Source organism: Notolepis coatsorum (genome assembly GCF_963971535.1).
Source record: "Notolepis coatsorum genome assembly, chromosome: 2".
Lineage (NCBI taxonomy): Eukaryota > Metazoa > Chordata > Actinopteri > Aulopiformes > Paralepididae > Notolepis > Notolepis coatsorum.
Genome location: NC_140166.1, coordinates 70,917,553 through 70,929,983, shown reverse-complemented (window position 1 = coordinate 70,929,983; position 12,431 = coordinate 70,917,553). Strand labels below are relative to the sequence as shown.

Sequence of the window (12,431 nt, the reverse complement as noted above, 5' to 3'; positions counted from 1 at the left end):
CCTGTTATGAGGAAGTGAGTTTAACTTACCAGCCCGTAAAGCCACAGTCACTTGTCAACACCCCTGTTTCTGTGACTGTGGATAGACTCACAGGCTTCCCCGTTACACAGGCACAAATCAAACTTCACCCGCTGTTTAAAAAAAAAATACAGGTATTCAGGATAATGTCGAAAGTTAAACTAAATATCAAAGAAGTAAGCCTTCTAACCAATTTTGGTTTTACAAAGAAGGCGAAGCAGCCTGCTGCGGGGACTACTTCTGTGACATGCAGATTTTGAGAATTGGGCAGATCTTCACCATCAGGTGGGTGGCGATAATGTTGCATTTGCCTACTATAATAATGTTATACTCGATGTGTTTGGTCGTGGACTTGTTGTTCGGTATTGGTTCATCCATGTGTTTATGTGTAAATAGGACTGTTGTGTGTGAATTTTAGTGTTGGATCAGAGGGGTTAATCTGAGCATGTGTATTTCAATATGTGGGTCTTCATCATGCATGCAGACCTGTGTGGTGTACTGTGGACTATGTGTGGTTCTGCAACGTTACTCATACCTATAGCCTATGTCAGCAAGCGTCACAGTAAAGTCCTCCTTGTGAGGCACGCGCAGCGCTGCTGACCCCCCTTCGAAAGAAAAATAATGAGCTCCCCCGAAGACCATGGTATGGTTCGCACACTGGGCGGTGCGATAGCCTCTGATTGTATCTTTGTAGTGGTCTCTCTCTCTCTTGTGGAGCCGCTCAGTTTGGACCGAGAAATGCTTATTTCTGTACTCTGTCAAATGAAAGCCATGGAGGAATGCATTAGAATGGCTGTCATCAACCTCTCTTCCATTTTGATCACAGTAGGTGGGACATGTAGGCAGTGTAGGGATACAATGCGGTGTGGAGGTCCGACTGTTTGCAAAATGACGATCGCCCATGGTTAAGCAGTGGGCAACTTGTTTGTGGGGGAGTTGCCCAGGTTACTCAGCTCTATTGAAAATGAATGTACCATTCTGTGGCCAAGGGACAAAGTCGCTCACACCGTGTTTGAGTATGTCTTCATTATATAAAGCACTTTGAACTGCAATCCTTGTATGAAAGGTGCTATATAAATAAAGATGATGATTATTATTATTTACTGCACTCACATTCCAATTGTACCACCCCACACTCATATGCTCCAGAATAAACTTTTAATTTATAACGTTTCGTCGGTTCCATGGAAACACGGCCAATGAAAAGTTTATTCTGGAGTATATAATAATGCAAGTTCTATTATCTAAATATTAAATACAACTTTCTCACTCAAAATATTCGTAAATTAGAAAATATATTCACTGCATGGCACAGTGCTTAAATTCGGTAGAAAGATTCAGCACTATGGACAGGTCCGCTCAAAATAATTTATTTGTGGATGACAAACAAATGCAATGACGAAATAAACTAAATACAATACGGAATAAACTAAATAAACACATTTGGCATCTCATATCCCAGTCTGAGCACAGTTGGGATATCCAAACGTGGCAGTGGAAAAATATGGGTGACTTTGCGCAAGCTCCCATGAGCGCGCCTGTATTCCGATCCGCGCAATAATATTCATGGGGGTAGGTCTCCTCATGGGACACAAGTTATTAATTGAGGGGTGGATTTGCAGTGATGGAGAAATTAATCAGAATCAGAACGGTCTTTATTGCCAAGTAGCTTTCAAGGAATTTGCTTTGGTTGTTTTCGGTGCGACATTAGCGGACAGACATTAACAGACAGATAATACAATAAAGGTGGAGTAAAATAAAATGAAATATGAACTAAGTTAAGCACAATAGAATATAATATAACTATGAAATCAAATATAGGCCAGGGCTGGACAAGTGTAAATAAAGAGGTTGAATACAATTAAATGGGATATCAACTATGGAATGCTCTCCCCATCCACCTGAGAGCACCACAATCCGTTGAGGCTTTTAAAAGGGGCCTAAAAACGGCTTTTGCCTGAATCTTTCTTTTACTTTTATTTTTACTTCTATTCATTTTATTATTATTTTATTTTATTTTACTTTTATGTTCTTCCATTTCATTGGTTGTTTTATTCATTTTAATTGTTTTTATACATTTTAATTGTTTTATTCATTTAACTTTTTGTCTATATCTGCTTTCGACATTATCCTGGATACCTGTATTTATTTATTTTAAACGGTGGGTGAAGTTTGATTTGTGCCTGCAGACTGCAGTGCAGCGCCGCCACGCTCCGAATGGTAAACACAAGAATAGCATGCATGTTGCATGCATATTACGAGTATTTTATGCTATTGTCTATTACGGTGAATTAGTGCACAAATCATTAATCATACATCAAAATAGCCTAATTTTATTATTATACAAGATGATGACGATACAGAAAATTACAGAAAAATGAGAAATGCATGGCAAAAATAGCATTTATTGTCAGTATTTTAGAGACCCCCCAAAAATTCACAAATCATGTTTTCAGGGGAGCTGATGTCTGATCTAGGGGGAGCCATGGCTCACCCAGCTCCCCCATGATTCGCACCCTGCCAATGGTTACAGTACAAACATTACACATTGTTGTTCAGGGGAGTCACATTTTCAGAACAAATGTTGTTCGGACCCTAAACTGACTTGACAGAATATTATGTAGCTTAATAGGACAAATATTCAACATAACACCTATTGGACTTGAGAGGGCCTCACTTCTACATGATAACTTCCAGATAATCATTTGGGGAACACATTTTAATCTTCCCAACACCCACACGTATTTAAAAAAATTCTGATGTAAACACGATGATACTCATCATCATCATCATCATCATCATCATCATAATTTATTTATTTGTACATGGAATTACCACAGTCCAACAGTACATATTCATATAATTCACCAAAAATACCAAAAAGTACCTATTTTGGTGCCTGTTTTCCAGGAAGCACAGTTTAAAGATGAACCGTTCCCAGTCGATGTCCCTGCAGATATCAGCGCAGGGAGAGGGCCAGCGACCGGCAGCGACGGCGTTCCTGTCCCCAACATCCACTTGCTCCTCTGGGCCAGAGAGCTGCCCTGAATACCAGCGGGTGACCATCAGTGGAGATTACTGTGCTGGAGTAAGTACATCTAGGTTAGGGTGTGTGTGTGCTTGCGTGTGTGTGTGTGTATGCATGTGTGCTTGCGTGTGTCTGTGTGTGTGTGTGTGTATGTATGTGTGTGTGAATTGGTAGGACATAAAATATGTAAATAAAATACTACTACAGTCTACAGTCGACCACAGGAAAAATTTACACATTGTACGCTATCTTATAGCGATAAGTAATATATTGACGTATTTATGGAAATGTTCAATGTGTACAGTATTCAATTGATTGATTGATTGAAAATTGTATTGTATTGTATTGTATTAACAACATCAGAAGAACTTTAAATCTGCAAACAGTGGCTGGATTTCGAAAAGAACCATCAATGCTTCTCGGCTTAGATGCCGAGAAGGCATTTGATAGAGTTGATTGGCTGTACCTTGAACTAACATTGAAAGGTATGGGATTCAATAACACATTTATAGAATGGATAAAATGTTTATATAAAAATCCTAAGTCTAGAGTAAGGGTGAATGGTCACTGCTCTCACTTCTTTGACATACAGAGAGGGACACGCCAAGGAGACGTTTTGTCTCCATTACTATTCGCGATTGGCATAGAGCCACTAGCGGAGATGATTAGATCAAACCCTCAGATACAGGGAATAGATGACCAAAAAGGCATTACACACAAGATCTCGCTATTTGCTGATGACATTTTACTTTATATCAAAAACCCTTTAGAATCAATTCCAAACATAATGATGGATTTAAGAAATTACGGCGAACTGTCGGGTTATAAGATAAATGAGACCAAATCAGAAGCCATGATGATAGTGGGAACATGGCCAATACATCTGAATAGTATAGCACCCTTCCATTGGGCTAGAGACGGATTCAGGTATTTAGGAATCATTTTGACTCCCAGCAGCAATCAGTTATATCAAGCAAACTACGAAAAGTTGATTGTACAAATCAAATCAGACATGGCCAGATGGGACATTTTACCTCTCTCCCTAGTGGGAAGAATAGAATCAATTCGAATGAATGTGCTACCTAGACTTATTTTTCTCTTCCAGTCTCTACCTATACCAATACCTGCCACTACCTTTAAAAGGTTAGATAAACTCCTATCCAAATTTATCTGGCAGAGGAAAAAACCTAGAGTAAGGCTTAAAACACTATGTTTGCCAAAGAACAAGGGTGGTCTTGGTCTACCAAACCTAAGAAACTACTACTGGGCAGCTCAATTACGCATACTTGTGCATTGGATACAAAAGGACCTAGACTCAGGATGGGTACAGATTGAGCAAAACTCAATTCCAAAGACCCCTCTCAGATCCATAATATTCCTGGGGAAAGCATACTGGAAAAAAATTAAGATTGGTAACAAATGGATTACAAATACATTAAAGGTATGGGAAAGTGTAAGGAAAAAGGGGGGAGGTCCACGATCAATATCTAGGGCCATGCCAATAGCAGACAATACAGAATTCCGGCCAGCTATGGAGGATGGGGGTTTTAAAAAATGGGCGGATTTGGGCCTGGTTACTATCAATCAATTAATGGAAGGAGACTGTTTTAAATCGTTTGCACAGCTACAGCAATGTTTTGATCTACCTTCGAAAGACATGTTTAGATACTTTCAAATAAGACACTATGTAATGACTCACAGTGAGTGGGAAGCAATTAAGAGACCACCAACAAATGTGGAGCGGTACTTTATAAACACAATAGAAAAAAACTTGATGGAAAGAAAGCAGATATCCAATATTTACAACATGTTACAACTAGACGATCCAGGAGACACCACCTATATTAAAGAAAAATGGGAGTTGGAAGCTAATGTGATCATAGAAAATGAAGAATGGGAGGACAGCCATTCAAGCAATCATAAAATCACAAATAGCCCAATGTGGAAGGAGTTTGACTGGAAGGTCAAGGTCAGGTACTTTAGGACTCCTCAAGTTCTCTCCGGATTTGCTGGTGGGTCCTCACCACTATGTTGGAGAGGATGTGGAATGATCGGAGATCATACACATATTTTCTGGGACTGTCCAAGGGTGCAGACATTTTGGATGAATATCAAAAATGAGATTAAAACCATTCTAGATCTTGACTTACCTCTGAATCCATCGTACTATATCTTGGGATGTATACCGAAAGGCACATACTATGGAGATACGTTATATATCTTGAGAGTGATACTGTTAATAGCAAGGAAAATGATAACTATGGCATGGCTACAAAATCAACCACCGACAATCAAACAATGGACCAAGAGACTGAGACAGATGTATACAATGGAAGAAATGACTGCACAATTGCAACTGAAAAAAGATATGTTTATGCAGAGATGGTCACTTGTAACCTTGTACCTGGAGATACATTAGCATGAGCCTGACGCCCTCTCTCTCTTTTTTTTTCTTTTCTTTTTTTGTTGTTCTTTTTTTTCTGTTAAAGTATATATTTTTTTCCTTTTGCTAAATTTATTTTTCTATTTATTTTTTCGTTTCTTATCCTACAAAAAATCATTAAAAAAAATATTGTAAAAATCCCTCCCCACTGGGTTGTTTAAGAGGCGTACTCGGATTATACAGCTTATTTTGATTACGCTGAATACCTTAAACAAATTGAATAAGAGGGAAGAGCCTGAGTAACAAATGTCATTGACTATGTGAATCAAGTATATTATACTGTATGATTAATGCAATGTGATGTTCAATATGACACAAAATAAAAGAAAGTTCAAAAAAAAAAAATATACAATATACTATACAGTGCAAAGCAGAAATGGAATGAGGTACAATTTAGGTACAATTTACAGTAAGGTGTAATGAGGTATGGGTTGTAGTGCAAATTCTTTACCAATAAATATAAAGTGTGTTTAGGAAAAAAAAAAAAAAAAAAAAAAAAAAAATTGTATTAACAGATTGCAGAATGGGTACAATACAGTACGGCTCAATACAACACAACTGCTAAGAGGATGCAGACCAGAAAAAGACTTTCGTCTTGTTTACATCGGGGTCCCCCATTTTCAATTCATCAGGACATTTATGACATACAACAAGACATACAGATATTTTTCAAACATTTAGACTTTTAACGTTTTCAGAAAACATTTGAGTTTGAACCAATAGGAGGCAAGTGCCTTTACCTCAAGACAGTAGTACTCATTTATATATTTTATACCCAGTTTAATCACCTGTACATTGTATATTACTATTGCACTTTACTGTTACATTTACACTCTGGTTGGATTCCAAACTTCTTTTTGTTGTACTGTACTTTGTGTATTGTTCTGTATAATGACAATACATTTGAATCTAATCTAATCTAACCTAACATACTTTTCCGATAGCCTCACCCAAACCCTAACCCTAACCTTAACCCTAACTTTATATCTTAACCATAACCGTTAAATGTTCAAATGAACTGTCATCATGTTACTGCTGTTTCTATCAGGGTGGGAGGGTGGCTTCGTCTAGTGGTGAGAGCACTCGCCTGCAACCACATACGTGAATAATATTACTTATACAAGACATAAATAAATGATGGCTATATCATAACGTACATTATGTACCTTTTTTCCTGTGGTCTATTAGTACTTAATTTACGTTTTGTACACTGTACACTCATATATTCTCAGGCATGACAGTGAAAAGTACACTTCCGCATGTTGTTAATGTTAACCATACCGGTCTTGCATAACAAAAGACTCGTCAACATACAGGTAATCAGCAGATCTGATGGCTTTGAAGTGACGTGCAGCATCATATTAAGAGATACTGCAGCTCTTGTAATACAGCCCCCATGAATAATTTACTATTTCCCTTTCAGATCACAGTGGAGGACTACGAACAGGCTGCCAAAAGCCTTCTGAAGGCTCTGTTTATTCGAGAGAAATATTCCAGACTAGCCTATCACAGATTCTACCGTACCACTGCACAGTTCCTTCGCAGTGCTGAGAATGAGAGATGGAAGGAGGACGATGAGCTTCTACCAGGTATAAAACAGTCACTCACAAAAATAAAATAGGCTAATGCTGGGTATAGCGGTTTTTATTGTGGTTTGGAACACATATTGTGGAACACATATGAGAAAGTGTGTTGGTCTTCTCTGGCAGATAGGCAAAATCAACATAGGTATTTATTTATCCTTAAGGCCATTAACGAGGAAATTACCTCCTTAATTCACATCACTACTAGTTTGGAACTCTAGACCCTATATAACACACTCAAAGGACTGCCTTACACTGGAGGTCCCCCGTATACAGACCCAACTTGGAAAATCAATTCATTATAGCGCCCCTATTACATGGAACTCTCTTCAGCTCTCGCTGAAGATAAAACTACCTATAACGCAGGGGAGGTTTAGGCCTGCCTGCAACAGTATCTAACCGTTTTTAACTTACTTATATTAGTGCACTTTATAAGTGATATGGTGTTCTTCCTTTTAACACACTTCATCTAAGTATATGTTTACTATGTAAAACAAAATATTTTATTGTATCACTATGTACATATTGTAAAAATGTTATGCATTGGAAATGTCTGTAAGTCTCGACGACATCGAAAATGAGGGTGACCTCAATTGTCCTTTTCGAGAATAAATAAAGGTTTGAATGAACCTTGCGATCTCACAGATGTCGTGCCCCCTCCGAGGGAAGGCGAGGACCCCTACAGCACGGAGAACATCCCAGAGAACCTGAGTTTTGAGCTGAAGATGAAGGACGGGATCGTGTACGTGTACGACAACGCCGAGGCCCTGCGAGACGACCAGCCGCGCAGCCTGCCCTACCCCGACCTAGAGACCTTCGCCATAGACCTCAGCCACGTGCTGGCCATGATCATCGACGGACCCACGTGAGTCGCCGTCCGTCCGCGAAGAGCGACTCCGTTCACTCTTGTATAATACACACACGGATAATTTTTTTTATTGACACTTGCGAGAAGCTGAGAAGTTGAGTCTGCTGTACAGGTGTGGAAGAATCTAGCTCTATAATTCTACATTCATCAATTCGTCTGATCAAGTCAATAGTCCAAATATCACACCTATAGGACTTCTCCCACTAACCCGTGGGGCGACAGTGGATCGGGAAGTAGAGCAGTCGTCTGGTAATCCAGAGGTTCCCGGTTCAATTCCCATTTCCTCCTCCTTGAGCAAGACACTTAACCCCTAATTGCTCCCGATGAGCAGGTCGGCACCTTGCATGGTTGCCTCCACCGTCGGTGTGTGAATGTGTGAGTGAATGGGTAAAATGTGAGGAACAAATTGTAAAGTGCTTTGGATAAAAGCACTTATATAAATGCAGCCATTTACCATTTATTATATAACCCCCCCCCCCCCCCCAACAACCTACAAGAGGCCTAGGTCCCCTTGTCCCCCTCAGAGTGGGACACCACCCTCCTCTTAGCTCATCAACCTCTCTATTTGTATTTGATCCATGTCTTATATTTAGTCATTTCTTTTGTCATTTAGCTGAACGCTTTTATCCAAAGCGACTTACAAGTCCTGTACAACACGGCAGGCAGGAAGGGTACAACTCTGGCGACTAAGGGTCAGTAACATTGTTCGGCAAACAGTGTCGAACTTGGGGGGTGCTACAGTCTTGAGTGCATAGTAATATAGACATAATAGCGTAGTAGGTAGGTAGTAGTATAGGCAAGGTAGATTCCTTAGTAGCAGAGTGAATAATAGTAAAAGACGAAGATTAGTAGTTTTTTATATTGATCATGAAGATGTGTCCACGCACATAATGGATTGATCCGCTTCCACCACACAGGAAGACCTACTGTCACAAGAGACTGAACTTCCTGGGCTCGAAGTTCTACCTGCACGAGATGCTCAACGAGATGGCTGAGCTGAAGGAACTTAAAGGTGTGCCTCACAGAGACTTCTACAATGTTAGAAAGGCAAGTATCCTCTTGTTCTTCCAGTACTTCTTCTAGTACATGATGCTTTTCTGTGGAAAAATGGAAGGAGGCGATGGCTACGTTATGCAGTATATTATTGTATACGAGATGCATGCTGTAATTCTGCAGAGTCCCAGGATAGTGTCATCTCAAGTTGTATGACGTAACGATGGTATATTCAAGTTATTTCATGACATAACCAAACAGGAGTTTAATACCTACCAGTAACATGCACAGTATATACATTCTTACAGAATCAGTGAAACAGAGGTGATGGCTATAATTGTGGTGCAGCGTTGTAGTACTCGAGTCCAGGACTCGGACTGATTTCCGGGACTCGTGACTTGACTTGGACTTGAGCACTGATGACTCGGACTTGGACTCGAGCATTGACGGCATTTGGACTCGGAAGGTGCAGACGAGGACTCGGACTAGTTAATTGATAAATAAATAGTTAAAAACTATTTTTGGCATAAGACATTGATGGCTAGTGCATTTGTTTGGCTATTGTGTCACAAAGTAAATAAACCCACTTTGAAATGGTGACCGCTGTGTCATTTATGTTTAACGTAGACCTTTTTTATTTGTATGTCAGCTCTTTGACTGCCAGTGTAACGGTTTCACTAAGCCAGAACACAGGTGCAGACGCAAACAAGCAGAGACGATGTGGAGTCAGAGTATAACCCAAATGTCGGTGTATTTAATGAGAAAAGGTACGGGGTAGTCAGACGGGCGTAGGGGTCGTAGCCAGGAGATGTCCAGGGATGTTCACAGAGAGAGTGGTCAGGCAGGCAGAGGTCATTCACGGGAATCCAAGACGGGGGAACAGGGAGTGGAGCCAGGCAGGAACTGTGAGCAAAAGGAGGACAAGGACGTTAGATGCACAATAGAACACGCACTGATAAATAGAACAAGGCACGAGAATATGGACTGACTGGAAATAAGTAGTCTCCTGCGACACAATCCGGTAATATTGGATACAATATTTTTGTTGCTTTGACACATGATCCTGAATCGCCGAACACTAGTCCTGCCTAATGCAATTCAGTCTGATTATCACTTTTCTTGATACATTTCTCATATTATGTCAACACATAGCATGGTTGTTAAACATCTAAACATTAAAGTCTCTCTCTCTCTCTCTCTCTCTCTCTCTCTCTCTCTCTCTCTCTCTCTCTCTCTCTCTCTCTCTCTCTCTCTCTCTCTCTCTCTCTCTCTCTCTCTCTCTCTCTCTCTCTCTCTCTCTCTCTCTCTCTCTCTCTCTCTCAATTCAATTCAATTCAAATAGGCTTTATTGGCATGAAATATTAACATACTTATTGCCAAAGCAAGTTCAACATACAAACAATAACATATATATTAAGCAATAAAATATCATAATATTAGTAATAACAGTAAAGACAATCAACAAGAAACATATTAATTTACAAAATAGTCACTCAATCGGGTAGTCATTTTTCAAGTGTGGCCACTCAGATACATTTACAGAGCTTGTTCTCTTATTGTGTGACAACCATCTACATATTTTGCAGGGAGATGGATAAACTGTGCATCAATTTTATTTATTTTATCAAAGAAGACTTCTCTTAGATCCTTGTATTTCTCACAGTATAGCAGGAAGTGAGGTTCTGTCTCAACATCCCCCTGATGGCAAAGTGAACACAGCCTGGCCTCTCTGGGCAGCCAGTTTTGCCTGTGACGGCCTGTTTCTATGGCTAAACTATGTCCAGTCTGTACCGTGTCAATGTTTTTCTTAATTTTATCTCATTCACAGTGGTCAGGTATTCTGCCACCGTGTACTCTCTGTTTAGGGTCAAATAGAATTCTAATTTACTTTGAGATTTGGTTGATTTGTTCCAATATTCTATATAAATTTCTTTTTGTTTTGAGATTATTTGGTTGGGCCAGATTTCTTGGTGTCTGTCCTGAAGCGTTTGTGGGCAGAGATTTCTGACTAGCTGGCAGAGGGGACTCTTATCTGGGTTCATCTCTTGGCTCTGGAGGGCTTTGTAGTGGTAGGAGTGGGGGTCACTTGATTGGAGGTGTGTATAAAATTTGATGGCTCGCTTTTGAATTTGAATGATTAGGGGGTATTGGCCAAGTTCTGCCCTGCATGCATTATTGGCAGTGTGTCTGTGGACCCTAAGTAGGTTTTTGCACAATTCTACATGCAGTACTTCTAATGGGTGTTTTTCCCATTTAGTTAATGGACCCCACACTTCACTGCCATATAATATTATTGGATGTATTACAGAATTTAGAATTTTGAGCCAGGTCCTAATTGGGATGTCAATTGGAATTTTCCTTTTGATGGCATAAAAAGCCCTTCTTCCCTTCTCCTTCAGTTCATTCACAGCCATATTGAAGTTACCATTATGATTTATTTTCAATCCCAAATATGGGTAGCTTTTTGTGTTTTCTAATATGTGTGTGCCTAATTTAAATGTATTATGTGAACTCTGAGACTCGTGTCTCCTTTGAAAGACCATGACTTTAGTCTTCTTCATGTTTACGTTCAGAGACCATGTCTGGCAGAACTGGTGGAGGATGTCTAGGTTCTGTTGTAGACCCTCTTTACTGGCTGACAGCAGAACCAGATCATCTGCATACATTAGTAATTTTACATTGGTATCGTGCAGAGTCAGACCGGGTGCAGTAGAAAGTTCTAATAACTTTGCTAATTCATTTATATATATATTAAACAATGTTGGGCTTAAATTGCACCCCTGGCAGACTCCGCGACCCTGGGTGAAGAAATGTGTTCTTTTATTGCCAATTCTAACAGCACATCTGTTTTTTGTGTACATGGATTTGATCAAGTCATATGTATTTCCTCCAACACCACTTTCTAGAATTTTGAAGAAAAGACCTTTGTGCCAAATTGAATCAAAAGCTTTTTCAAAATCGACAAAGCAGGAATATATTTTCTTTTTGTTCTGTTTTTCGTGAATGTCAATTAGGGTTTTAAGAGTGTATATATGGTCAGAGGTACGATAATTTGGTAAGAATCCGATTTGGCTTTTTGTGAGGTTTGGTTCTTTCCCCACCACAGGCTTCTTAAAGTACTGTGATGATTGGTCCGCTCCCCACCCACTCGCTCCGTTCCTTTAAGGTACTGTGAGGATTCTGCGTTTGATTGGTCCGTGCCGAACACACACTTCTAAGTCAAGTATCAATTACCATCACGTACCTGATGTGTGTTCTAATCAGCGCCCCAAGAGGCTTTATAGACTCTGATTCCCCTAGTATCGATGTTGGATCGTTCTGAAACATTCCCTGCATTTGCCTGTTCCTTCCCGTCGCTGCTTTCCCTGTTCTTTTGCCTCCCAGGACTCTCGAGAAATATTCCGTTTGGAGAACCTGCTTCCCCGTTACGAAGCGGTCGCCTTGTTTTGATCTGCCCGCTTTACGCGCTGCGCTCTGGTGAGTTTTTGTAAACAGTCT

General features: G+C 39.9%; 1 protein-coding gene across 1 annotated transcript in view; it reads left to right on the top strand.

Annotated features, from left to right (window-relative positions):
* The window catches only part of ampd3a (adenosine monophosphate deaminase 3a), a gene marked incomplete at both ends in the record, with an annotated part of 52,614 nt that overhangs the window by 27,962 nt on the left and 12,221 nt on the right, over positions 1–12,431 (top strand). The window contains 4 exons of the mRNA XM_084308215.1: positions 2,929–3,106; positions 6,913–7,078; positions 7,718–7,937; positions 8,858–8,987. Coding sequence (XP_084164341.1) covers positions 2,929–3,106; positions 6,913–7,078; positions 7,718–7,937; positions 8,858–8,987 — 694 coding nt within the window. The remainder of the gene's footprint in view (positions 1–2,928; positions 3,107–6,912; positions 7,079–7,717; positions 7,938–8,857; positions 8,988–12,431) is intronic.